The sequence below is a fragment of the Arvicanthis niloticus genome, chromosome 8, assembly GCF_011762505.2.
Source record: "Arvicanthis niloticus isolate mArvNil1 chromosome 8, mArvNil1.pat.X, whole genome shotgun sequence".
Classification (NCBI taxonomy): Eukaryota; Metazoa; Chordata; class Mammalia; order Rodentia; family Muridae; genus Arvicanthis; species Arvicanthis niloticus.
The window spans coordinates 4405128-4418625 of NC_047665.1; the positions used below are offsets into that span (position 1 = coordinate 4405128).

The 13498-nt window shown below is 44.5% G+C and overlaps 1 protein-coding gene across 1 annotated transcript; it reads left to right on the forward strand.

Annotated features, from left to right (window-relative positions):
- The first annotated feature begins 109 nt into the window (after window positions 1–109).
- Window positions 110–5740, forward strand: C8H9orf153 (chromosome 8 C9orf153 homolog). Its single transcript, XM_034509645.2, has 5 exons — window positions 110–188; window positions 626–808; window positions 2549–2644; window positions 3918–4407; window positions 5105–5740. Exons 3-5 carry the CDS (start codon window positions 2576–2578, stop codon window positions 5344–5346), a joined length of 801 nt encoding a protein of 266 aa, XP_034365536.1. The 5' UTR covers window positions 110–188; window positions 626–808; window positions 2549–2575; the 3' UTR covers window positions 5347–5740.
- Window positions 5741–13498: the final 7758 nt, after the last annotated feature.

Sequence of the window (13498 nt, forward strand, 5' to 3'; positions counted from 1 at the left end):
AACCCCAACCCCGCCCTTGCTGCCAAACAGCCACTTCTGTGACCTGAAGGATTTCCAAATGTCACAATGAACAGTGACTTTGTCACTTGCCCTTCACTAAGGCACTATCATACTCCAGTTGGGCCTGGGGTCTACCAGGTGAATGACACTCAGCCTGGGACCTCAGAGACTGCTAACAAAAGTGGAATGTGAGAAACCAAGTGGTAGTACAGGGATAGACATTATCATGGAGCATTACGATAGAAGGGTGACAGTGGTAAACTTAGCCAGGCTGTGCTTGTCGGGAGGCATGAGAAAGAGGCAGGAGCTCAAAGCTACATGGTGACAGGTGGCCATGTTTGGGTCATTCCATCCATAGGGATGGGGACACACTGCCTCCTCTGAGGCTGCTACAAGAAAGTGGAATCCAGCCTTCACAGCTGAGCCTTTACTCTGTCACCACCACCAGCCCTGCCTTAGCTCCTCAGCCCTCTGTTCCTATAGATATTTAGGTGACTTCAGTCCACTCCCATTACCTGGGGTCCTCCTTCCCTCATATCCATCATGGAGGGTCTCTAGCCCAGCGACCAGAGAGGCTGCAAAGGGAAGAGAGTGACATGGTAAAGCTTCCTCTTGTGTTTTCCAGAGCTGGAGCTCATGAGCAAGCGACCTCCTTTGAACCATGATGGAATATGATTTGTGAATGATGAAAAGAAGTGTAAGGTCAAACTGGGTTCCAACCTACGCTGCAGGAATGAACTCTCCCTACCACAGCAGGCCTGGTAATCCTTAAGGACACCATCCATCCAACCAAGAAGTCCCCAAGCAGGTACAGTCGACAACCCATGAAGCTTGGCATTTCGATATTAAGCAGCCGTTTCCATGTACATCCTTTCTCCTCCTGTTGCTGCTGTTGCTCCTCCCCCTCCTCCCCCTCTTCTCCTTCCTCCCCCTCCTCCTCCCCCTCCTCCTCCTATTCCTCCCCCTCCTCCTCTTCCTCCCCCGTCCTCCACCTCCACCCTCTCTTTTCTCTGTCATCCTACTTTTCCTGAAATGGGTTTACTATGTATCCCAGGATAGATAGCCTGTACCTTTCTGTCTGTGCTTTCCAAATGCTGTGGTGGTAGGTGGTACTGCCATGCCCAACTACCCAGGACAGTTTTAATTAACTAACTTACTGATTTGCATCACTGAGATTGAATCTAAGGCCTCAAGCATGCTAAGGACAGGCATAGGCTCTATGGGAACCACACCCCAGACCCATGCAAATCCTACAGCATGAGGTCTTACTGTTTCTGACTCATCCTGTTCTCTCCTAACCCTACTGCCCCCGCCCCAGAAGGCATCTTCTCTTCCTTTTCTTCTCCACGCCCTGCCTCATGTTTCAGACTGTCAGAAATTGTCACACAGCAGGATTGTGGATGGCACATGGGCCCAAGCCTGAGCCCTGGCCCGTGATTCTAGGCTTGTCTAAAAGCCCTTCAGCCAGTTGCCAGTCCTTCTTCACTGCACACATTTTCTCTTATAGAAAACACATCACTGGCCTTATCTCCTCTGCAGATGGGCTCATACCGTGCCATTAACATTAGGGTCTAGTCCTTACATCTCATCGGTGTGTTTCTCCCTGTGTCAGAGTGTTCCTTCAGCATGGAGTTAGAGCCTATCTCAGAACCTGCAGGACAGCCAGCCAATACCACAGGCCTCTCCATGTTCCGCATGACTACTGACTCCTTATTGTGGAGTCTGTATTTATCATTACGTAATAATCTCCCCAAGTGTAGGGTTTAGTGGGTGATGTTTCCTCTTTTTGGACTCAGCTTGAATGGTTCTAGTCATCTGGAGTTGGGTCTGAGGCTGTTAGCCAAGTCAGCTTTCTTACATATCTCTTGGTTGGTGGAGGTTTCTAGACGCTCACGAAGACATGCCATCTCTGCACGAAGGCACGGGCTTCTTCTGAAAAATGTGGAGAAAAGCCCAGAAAGCCCCACAGGCCCAGGCATCACCATTTACACCACGTCACTCAGACAGGGACACTTGTGAGCAGTGGGCACCACACAGAAGGCCCACCCGAGTCAGATGCATGAACTGTGTGGATTCTGGGGCTGTTTCAATTCCATCAATGAAATGGTCAGAGTTTCTTTCTTTTTTTCTTTTTTGTTATTGTTGTTATTAGCTTTTTTCCCTCCTAAATGAATACTTTTTCTGAGTAAGGGGGCAAGTGAGTCTTTTCCTTAGGTGAAGTATAATCAATCAAAACATTAGGCAAGGAAAGAAAGCAGTCCATGCAACATACTTTGGACTAAGATTAAAGCTTAGCATATATTTTGAGTAAGAATTTGGAGTACTAAGATAAACATAGCTGGTTGAAACGTGATTAGTTAATCACATACACCAATAAGAAAAACTGACGTAGACCAGTAAGAAAACAAACTAAGCGTAAAACGGCACAACTTTAAAATGTCACATTCACCACATCCAGAAGATGTTGATAAGTGATGGATACTACAACACGACTTCCCCTTTCACTCTGCCTGACCTTTGACCTTTGGTCTTGACCTTCTCCTTTCAGGGGCGTGGAGATTCAGATCTTAACACAATGTCCTCCTCCAGACGTCGCACTTGGAGTCTTGGCAGCAGGGGATCATTGTATTACCACCGATGCTCGGTATGAATTTAGAAGACATGATACCATACACAGGCAACTTAAAGAACCACATGAGATCAAATCACGAATGTACACAGAGGTGCCTGGGTATTGCCTGGGGCACCAGAGTTTCATTTCAGTGGCTTCATTTAAAAACAGTAACACCTTTTACACGTGTGGGTACCATGTCTTAAGGGTACCGTGTGTGTGACTGGTGTCTACAGAGGCTGGAAGAGGGTGTCAGATCCCCTGGACCTGGAGTTACAGATGGTTGTGAGCCAACATGTGTGTGCTGGGAATCAAACCGAGGTCCTCTGTAAGAGCAGCCAGTGCTCTTAACCACTGAGCCACCTCTCCAGCCCCCTTGACATTTTTTTTGTTAGCACAAGACATAGCTGTCCAGAGGCAGAACGACACCAGGTTACGCTGTTTTCCTAATGGAAACCTCTGAAGATAGACACATTCTGGTTTTAGTTCACTCGGTTATTTTCTTGCAATAAAATGACTAAGAGGGAGAGGAGAACACACTGGGCCGTGGCCCCAGCATGGGGTCATTGGCTTTACTTTGTTCTTTTCGTTCCTGTCTTCCTTTCTGACCTTTACACATGATAGGCGAGCCCTTTACCAGTGAGCAGCGTCCGAAGGGAGATGACATGAACTTTGGCTGTAACTCGAGAGAAGGGACTATAGGGCTTCCCAACAGAATTGCCCACAGACACCTGTCAGGAATGACCTGATCTGTAGACAGCTACTCTAAAAAGTAAGGTTTTATTCCTTGCACATAGAGCTTAAGTTGGGGAGGCACACTATGAGGATTCGCTTACAGTTTTGTTCTGCCAGCAGCTGCTCCCAAACGTTCAATCACGTAATCATCTGCTTAGGGAAACATTCTGACGTCAGCCTCCTTTGCCTTATGTTCTGGAATGGTCTGAGTTCTTGGGATACCCGGGTAAAACTCTGGTGTCTACATGATCTGTCTTACTTTCTTCCAAATGAGGCACCGCCCACTTCAGCCATCTTTCTGCCCACTCATCAGGATGGGAAAGCTAAAAAGGCCTCCAGGCCACCAAGTCCAAACATAAACAACTTATTTCTTTAGCAATGGGCTTAAAGGATGTGTCTTAAATCTGTTTTTTGGATTCTGCTTCCTGCTCTCTATGCCACAGTCTGCTGCTGCTGCTGTGGTTAACTGAGAGAACAACACCTTACAAAGATGAATGCTTCTGTTGAGAGAGATTACTATGTCTTCATTGGTCTCATGACTTCTATTCTCTCTCTCCCCCCACCCCCACAGCTGCCAGAACTATATGAATCTCTTAAGAATTTTAATGATGAGAGCAAGAAATCGAATCTCCAAAAAGTCTGTGGCACGACATTTAAGGAAGCTCAGCAAGTCCTTGAGAAAACCCTGAGTGGCCCGCCATTTGACAGCTATGACACTTCGAGAGAAAATGAACCCCTCCCTGTCATACAGGCTGGGGTTAAAAAAGAGCAGAAGTCGCCATCCATGTCAGATCTGCTTCACCAAAGTCTGTTAATGGGTTACATGGTCCCATTGGGACAGGTGTACAGCTCCCAGCAGAGGCTGGCCCAGGCTGGTATCCCCCCTCCTGCGATTGCCTTTCCTTATGGTTTAAAGACCGAAATGCCCGTAGTTGCTCCGACACACCACTTCAGAACAAGGATTCAAAGCACCACATTCCGCAAACTTCTCCAGTCTTCCGTTGCCCCAGGCAGGCTGTTCTATGAAGAAAAATCAGCAACCCCCGCCTGCTTAGACCCAGGTAATAAAAGAGGCTCACCTGGCGTTGGGGTGGGGGTGGGGTTGTGCAACACTCACTGAGGATGTAGGCAGATTTCCAGAGAAGACTGTGAAGCACTGACCTGTGCAATCTCTCACAGTTAGGGTTTGTAGCTGATGCTGTTGCTGCCTATGGTGGCAATGAAATCAAGGAAAGCATTTTTGAATCCTGGAAGGAAGGGAGGGAGGGAGGGAGGGAGGGAGGGAGGGAGGGAGGGAGGGAGGGAGGGAGGGAGGGAGGGGGAGACAGACACAGAGAGACAGAGATGGGCTGGAGGCAGTTGCTCATGATAGAACACTTATCTCTAGCATGTTCACAGTCTTGAGTTCAACCCTGAGAACCACAAAAGAATAAGATTTGAGAATTTAGGGCCAAGACTCACATTCATGTCTGAGAGGTGACTGTGAACAGGACACTTGATAGCCCCGATGTCTTCTTCGACATTCTGAGAGTGGCTCCTCAGAGCCCTGGAGTTGGACAACACCTGTTGTACACACCCACCATTGTGTTCCTTGTGTGGTCTCTGGTATTCCACAGAAATTCTAGTTAAAACAAACAAACAAACAAACAAAACAACAAACAAACAAAACAGGAATGAATGGGCCTCAGCTCATTAGAAATGTATTCTGCCTGTGACGTGTGCTGTTGTGTGACTCTTTCAAAACATGGTCCTTTCTAGGAAAGCAGTTTCTGGACCTGGCGGACCTTCAGTGGAGGTATTTCAAGGGGCTTGCAAAGTGGGGGAAAATGCCCAGGATTTTTTCCTTCATGGACATAGCATTCAACAGTGAGAAGAGATATGTGGAGAGCCAAGGCATGTCCGGGGTTATCTTTCCCCCTCTAGTTCGTAGAACTCTGGTGGTTTACCCTCACGTCCAGTATGATGAAGAAGGACATTATTCTGTCCGGTGGAAAGCATAGAATACTGAATCGGTCTGGATATGGACTGCTGCACTTGGGAACACTGAATTGATACAAGAGACAGAAAAGCATTTTTCTGTGAGATACCTGTGCAAAGCCTACATTAAAATGATTGTGTGGAGGGAAATGTCCAACTGACCTGCTAACGTTACCCCGGTTCACATGCACGGTGCTCATCTGAACGACGGGTGGAACGAATTATTCATTCGGTGGATACACAAAAATAACTCTCCATCAAAAATGGATCTTTACAAAGTTTTCTTTGTTTCTTTGTTTTTATTTCTCTCTCTCTTTTTTTGCCATCAATAAGAATTTTACTTGTTTAAAAAAAATCCAAATGCTGGCATTGTCCAGAAATTTTCATCAGGTTATAAAGTTGAACTGTTGAAATGTGTTCACTGAAACATTTTGCTTGCATTAATGCTTTATATCTTGCATTTATATTATAATTCACACACAAATGAACATGAAGAAGCTGCCAATACCTGATTCTGCCCCCTATGTTTCCACTCACAATCATATACTTAGGTACCTTTGACCCTATGGAAAACATAGCTAACATTTAGAACTACTGATAACAGGAAGAAGAGGGAAAAAAATTTTACTTTGAGAATGAAATGTTTTCCCTCATAGTGGACTCTTAAGCACGTTCTCCATGTATGTGGCATGCTAGCTGGATATCTTTTGGCATAATTGTTACATGTTCGGTACGGACAGCACTCAGGTTGGTATCTTCAAAATGGCCAACCAGATAGGCCTCACTTGCCTCCTACAAAGCACCAATAGCTGCCCTCTAGAAGCACAGATCTGTTTTGAAGTCCTGAGGAATTTCTTGAATCAGGTGCTGATAGGGGAACTTGTGAATCTAAAGTTCAGTGAACTACTGATAGCCTCTCATTTCATTTGGAATGCACAGTACCAGGCCTGAAACAATGAGGTTTCTTTACCCCTCCAGCAGAGGGCGCATTCTTGCAAGCAGGCAGCTTTTGTAGCAAGTTGTTTCCTGGGTGCTTTCCCCCAGTGGATTTGCAGGCAGTCTGCTTTGTGCGAGCCATGGGATGAGAACCTCCTTCCTCAGCTCCCTTCTTATCTGGAGGAGACAGAGAGAAGCAGCGCTGGAACAACGTGTCCTTGCCTACCCAGGTTGTCAAGTTGAAGCCCCAGTGTCTTATACCTCTCACGTTAAGTACACAGTAATTCCATCACCATAAAAAGAATTGAACGATAACACTGAATAGAAGAATTAAAAATAAATACAGAGATCAATGTAAAAACTGTCAGTTACTCAAAGTCAGGAAGGATGGAGCAACCAGAGAACAGGATGATCTGAAAAAAGAACAAATTGGAAATCTTAAAGGTGAAAGTTAAATAATGAAAATAACCCTCGCCCCCCACACACATACTCTAAGCCCCCAAAACCTGGATACATCTGAAGAGACATGCTAATGACTGAGAAAGTTGTGCTGGCAAGCCTTTAGCTGTTGATAGGTAATAAAGAAAGCTATCAAAGATCTGACTGATATAGCTAATAGATAAAGCAGGAGATAACAAAATAGAAAGGAAATGATTCAAGTCAGCATGAAGCATTTTGTCATATGATATAAAGAAAAGATATGGAAGAGAGGGCTTAGTGACAGAGAACTTGTCCAGTGTGCCTGAGGCACCTCGTTCAATCCCAGGAGCAAAAAATAGAGAAAATTATAAAGTTCCACAATTGTTCAGAAATGATAACACACATGAGACCTTACATGGAGAACTCTTGCCATGTTACTAGCAAGAAATTAGAAACTAACATCACCCCTGGCAACAGTGTAGCAAAACCGCACAGCATTCAACAGTAAGGGAGAAAGAATCTTCCAAAGAACGGCAAGTTTCACTAATGTCAATAAATGAACAGTGGACTTTAATTGGCATTAAACATTGGAAAGCAAAGGTCTCATACTACAAAGATGGAGGGAAGCCAACTTTCGAACTCTCTTCAAAGAGCTGAAGGTCAAATAAATGTATTTGAACAATATATGAGAGCCTTACAGTGCTTACTGTCTCGAATCTGCTATGAATAAAACAAAATAAATTCTAGCAAAGCCAGGACAATGAGAAGAACCCAGGAGAAATGGCAGCAATACAATAGAACAGGTTGAGTAGCGATTTTATAGATATACATGATTTTTGTACATATTACCATCATATATATTAGGATGTAACCTAGGATTCCATTTTAGAATGTGGTTAAGCGGAGAAATGGCAACACACGCTTGTGTACCCAGTACTCAAGATCACAGGAAAAAAGTAAGTGTGGAGACAGATTAAAACACATAGCAGGACCCTGTGTCAATAGTGACAATGACAGCACAAAGGGCTCTATGTACCTACGATTACTATTCATGCAGTCCTTTCCTTCCTCCTCCCCCCCACCCCTTCTTTAACATAGGTGCTAAAGACTGAGCTCAAGAGTCACTTACTGACTGGGCCTCCAGGCTCTTTTCTTGCTATTTTATTATCAAAATGTTAAAGATACATAAAAGTCAGTGTGGTGGTTTGTATATGCTTGGCCCAGGGAGTGGCACTATTAGGAGGTGTGGCCCTATTGGAGTAGGTGTGTCACTGTGGGTGTGGGTTATAAGACTCTCATCCTAGCTGCCTGGAAGTCCGTATTCTGCTAGCAGCCTTCAGATGAAGATGTAGAACTCTCAGCTCCTCCTGCACCATGCCTGCCTGGATGCTGCCATGTTCCTGCCTTGATGATAATGGACTGAACCTCTGAACCTGTAAGCCAGCTCCAATTAAATATTGTCCTTATAAGAGTTGTCTTGGTCATGGTGTCTGTTTATAGCAGCAAAACCCTAACTAAGACAAAATTGTATAATGCAAATATTCATAAAAATGACACAATTATATAGTATAAAAGCAACATAAATTTTAAGCCATTAAGGTTTTAGTTCATTTCAGCCAGTTAGTGGTGCTGCTTGCCTTTAATCTTAGCACTCGGGAGGAAGAGTTGGCTGCATCTCTGTGAGTTTTCAAGGCCAGCCTGTGACGGGCCCCATTTCGTCCCTGGTTTGGGCCTTGTGGACAAACTCGAGCCTGGCTTAAGTTTGAGACCTGTCTTAGTCACTTTCATACTGAACAGACTCAACAGGACCTGTTTAGCCCTGCCTCTGCTCAGCTGTTGCTGATGTAGAGCTTTCCCATTGGCCCTGTCAGTCACCCCGTACCCCCTGTCACCCTTCCCCACCCCCATGTCATCTCTCCCTACACAAACCCCTCCTCCCTATTCTCTGAGTTTATATAAACAAGAGGTTGTTAACAGTAAAGTTGAGTTCTTGTTCGACAAGACTCCCGACAAGACTCCCGCCGGGTGTGTTTTGACACTCACCATCCTGCTCAGACCCAGAGAGACCCGGCCAGACCTGGACCTCTCTCTCCTCTTGCCTGGACCTGCTGGCTGCAAGGAACAGACAAGCCTGATCTACAGAGCAGTTCCAGGACAGCCAAGGCTACAGAGAAACCCTGTCTCAAAAGCAAAACTAATTTTTTTTAGTCCATTGTTTCATCTACATTTTGCTGTGTCTGCTGACTTTTTTAAAATGCAATTTTGCCCTTCATGTCTAAGAATCTTATACATAGGCATTTACTGTGCATCTCAGAAAAACATGGGCACATTCTTTTATAAGCACAATAAAATTATTCATCAAGAAAAAGTGACAGTGAGTCTTTGGCCCCGGCTTTGTATCTGTATTAGACTTCTGTTGCTGTGACAAAACCTAAGAGCAGACCTCTAAAGGAGGAAGAACTTATTGGCACAGGGTTTTACAGTCTTTATTCTGCAGGGTTCCAGAGGCTTTGTTGCATGGGCTGTGACATGGAAGAACACCAATTGCTTTACAAAAACCAAGGATATGTATTATAGAGCATGGTATGGTTTGGTAGGAGAGGGTACCTTAGCAGACCCATCCTGACGCATCCCTCCTCTTGAGGTACTAGCCATAGGAAGGGTCTAGCATAGAATAGAGTTTACAGAATAGAGTTTATTTGGGGTCATGGGAAGAATAGTCGAGAAGGGAGTGTGTGTGTGTGTGTGTGTGTGTATGGGGGGGGGTAGAAAGATAAGACCTGGCAGGAACATGTGGAGAAAGAAAGGTATGGGGAAGGGGAGAGAGAGAGAAGGGGCTCAGAGAGAGAAAAAGGGCAGAGAGTTAGAGAGAGTCAGAGCGGGAGAGGCCAAACAGTTCCTTTTATAGCAGTCCAGGCCTACTTAGCCGTTGCTAGGTAATGGTTGGGCAGAGTGTAGAAGGAATGCCAACATTCCTCCATTTTGGTTTAATTTTTAAAAAAGAGAAACTAGAAAAGGTGGTGGTTGAAGCAGGGATGGCGTCGTTGTGGTCATTAGTTGCTCCCTGCTGACTCTGGGGCGACATGTGTCTGAGAAACCTAAGAAAATGGGTATGGGGATATTGGTCAAGTTTTAGGAGAGTTGACTGTATCCTTGCTGTCCAGGGTCTGTGGAACCATCTGTAGGTAGAAGGGAAAACGGGACCAGTAGAAGCATCTTTGTCTGTCAGAGTAGACTGGAGCATCTGTGGGTTCCTTCTTTGGAGCTGTCCTGGATGTAGATTTGAGTAAACACCTGGACTTGACAAGATGCTGAAACACACACACACACACACACACACACACACACACACACACACACACACACGAGGTAGTAAATAAAGTTAAGTAGGTTTGGGAGAAAAGTTTTCTTGAATGTACATTTGAAGCCATTAGGTCTTGGTGGCTGAGGTGAGGGGAGCCCCAAACCAGTGCATTTCCTGGAGCTTATAAGTTTATAAAAGAGATAAATCTGTTAACATGAACAGTCTTTAAGGTGAGCTTAGGGAAGGAAAAAAACCTTTAATAGAGCAGAAAGAGCAAGAAGGGCTTTTTTCTTCTGTCTAGGAGACTGAGTATATAAATTTAGCAAAATTAGAAACATTTTTAAGTTTACATTTAAAAAGACAATCAAAGAAAACTCAAATTTTTGATAACCCTATGAATATGATAGTTGATCATATAGTTTAGTATGAGAAACACCTAAGGCTATGGTTAAAAGACAATCAAAGGAAACTTACATTTTTAACTATGATAGCTGATAGTGTAGATTCAGCATAAGAAACACTTTGTCTATAGTTAGAAGACAACTGAAGAAAACTTATAATTTGAACTTGTGATTATAAAAGTGGATCATATAGAGAAATGTTTTATTAGGGTTAGGCTAATTTATATGGACTCCATTGGTTAATGTTAGGATTTTTAATCTTTGAAGTCTCAATATAACAGTGACATTAACAAGGAGAGGAAATATGAAGCATTTAGTCACTGAGTTTAGAAGTAGCAGAAGTAGCTACTGAGTAAGGACGTAGCAGAAGGTTATATCTGTGAAAGGTCACATCTGAACTTGTGTATTCTTTATCGTGAAGCCTGTGGGCAAGGCAATCCTGTCTTTGATAAGAGACAGGTTTAGACTATGAGATCTCATAGTCTTAACTAGTTAATGAATTGACCAATGACCTAATATAGTGGTGGATTACCTTAGGGTAAAGAGCTAGTTGTCCATTTTCTAGCTGTAAAGCTGCAGATAGCTTAGCTGTCAATATAATCAGAAATCTGGGGAGAATAAATTATAATCTAGGAGTCATATATTAATTAAAACGAGAAAGGTTGGTGAATAGTCCACTATCTAAACAGTTCTCCCAGGGCCCTGTGGTCTCCATCACAACTCTGGCAGAGGTAGTCTGGCCATCAGGCCCAGAAGATGAGAAGCTTTTTTCCTGTGGAAGAGGAACTTGGGAGAAATGACTCACCTGTCTTAGGCAATATAAGACATTTCATTCTCTGGGTGTCCTCTACTTGTGCACAGTTTAGGCTGAGCCCTGGCAGTGGGCCGGGCAATGGAGCAGTGTTTCTCAGTGGCTATCACAGCGCAGTCCAGGTAGAGTCCTTTGTCACTGTGCCCATATCTTCTCAGAGACCTTGTGTGTGGGGGTCACTGTTAGGATTAGGGAGTCTCTGCTTAAACATTTAACATTCTATCTAGCAGATTTTTGACAAGATTGAGAGCTAGTATCTATTAAGCATACCTGAGTTAAATAATCTGTTTGCTTTTAATTACTTGTTCTTCAATGTATCTAGCAAACAAAGAGGTTGTATTAGAACTTAATGATAGTAGCAAAAGCAAGGCTAGGCTAAGTATATCTTTAAGGCAGTGGTCTTTAACCTTTTTACTGTTGCACATCTTTAAACTAATATTAAAATTATTATTTACCAAGGCAGGATAGAAATCATATGAAAACCATATCTTAATTGAAACCTTTTAAGTCAGGCTGTTCTCTTAAAGACAGTGGTGAAGCAGGGACTGCCCATAACAAAGATGGGGGATAGTCATGAGACTGCCTTTAACCAAGACTGTGCTGAAGCTACAGGCAACCATGTGACCACTCGTCGCTAAAATGGTGCGGAAGCAACAGCTCCTCCTGAGGAGTTAAAGCCATGTGTTTGTTATGCCTTAGGATGGAAGGGCATTTATCTATAGAAGCATGGTTGTGTATCAGCAGAGACAAATAAACACATTTGTCTGGCAGACAGGGCACTATGTGCATGCGAGGAGATCTCTCCCTGTCACTACAAGTAGCCTCTGCCTTGTGAGTCTGAGCAGCACACAGCCTGTTGGAGCAAGCAGCTGGCAGCAGTGGTTCAGCAGAGTAGGATACTGGGTGGGGAAGGAGAGCAGGTGAACAACCCAATCGTGGGGCGAGCGAGCAAACGCTCCAGGGAGGGTCCCGGGTGGTACCCACGGCTGTGTTCCGCCCGCCTCCTGCCAACCAACTCCAGGACTGCATGTGTGTACCATCCTACCTTTGGGGCTCCAGCTGGCTGGCAGTTCAGGCAGGGTGCAAGAGAACAAGTTAAGTCTAAAACAAAATCTGGAGAGTACCAAAAGTTAGAGCCAAAGGGAGCAGGAACAGAGTAAAGCAGTTTGGAGTGAAGCTGGGGAAAAGCCTTCATAAAAAAAACCTTCCGTTTTCAGATTGCTGACGATAGTTGTAAAATTTTTTTTTTCAAAGTGCCATTAAGTGACCATTTAGAGTTATTATCTAGTGGGTATTGGGGCCAAATTTATCGTGTGAGTTTGGAAGCCTTTAAGACCAGGTGGTGTCCCAGTAGGGAGTCTGGGAGTAGCTGTGAAGACATTCCCTTTGGGTGAGAGTAGAAGTTATTAATCTTATCTTGGCATCCCAAAGTAAATTAATAATGATAAATTAATAACTAATAAGAACCAGCTGGCCTAAATATACCAGGTCATCATGAACTAACCTAATGGGCTGAGCTGCCCAGTGCCAGAGCTGCAAGAGAATGAATTACATAGGCCTAGGATTTTCCAGCAGTGAGAGAGAAACCATTGAGGAGAGAAAGAGAGCTCACCCAAGGGAAAAGGTCCTAAGACAAGGAGTCAGCAGGGAAGGCCAGTCATGACTGTTAATACCTCCATCCCTAAGAACACCAGAAGGTGGCTGTGAGCTCAACAGCCCTCCCTTGGGACCAGAGGCCTTTATGCTGACCATTGAGAGGGGAAGGTTACCAATTTGCCAGTGTTTGGATGGATAGATTTAATGACCTGATGGCTGGAAAGTCAATATGGTGGCAGAGGAAAAATGTGAACCTATGAGTTTGTAAACCCTAATCGTGGCACCAAACAATGTGTTTCATAAAACCAAGGATATGTTTTATAGAGTGTGGTATGGTACAGTGGAAAGGGCTACCTCAGAGGGCCCATGCTGTGGCATCCCTTCCCTGATGTACCAGCCATACAAAAGGTCTAGCATAGAATAGAGCTTATTTGGGAGCATGGGAAGGGGAGTTGAGGAGGAAGTAGAGGCAGAGAAAGAGAGGGGACAGAGAAGGACAGAGAGAGAAAGAGAGAGAAAGAGAAAAAAAGAGAGAGAGATGAGAAGAGGTCTTGGAGAAAGAGGGGGTGGGGGAAGAGGAGAGAAAAAGGAGGTCAGAGAGAAAAGGCAGAGTCAGAGAGTCAGAGAAAGAGGGGAAGAGGTCAAACAGTCCCTTTTATAGCAAGCTAGGCCTACCTGACTGTTGCTAGGCAACTGTTGGGTGGAGC

Excerpts from the sequence above, each read along its gene's own strand:
- C8H9orf153 (XM_034509645.2), top strand. The coding sequence starts at position 2,576 with ATGTCCTCCTCCAGACGTCGCACTTGGAGTCTTGGCAGCAGGGGATCA. Across the intron at positions 2,645-3,917 it reads TGTATTACCACCGATGCTCG|CTGCCAGAACTATATGAATC; the intron begins GTATGAATTTAG and ends CCACCCCCACAG. Across the intron at positions 4,408-5,104 it reads CCCCGCCTGCTTAGACCCAG|GAAAGCAGTTTCTGGACCTG; the intron begins GTAATAAAAGAG and ends GGTCCTTTCTAG.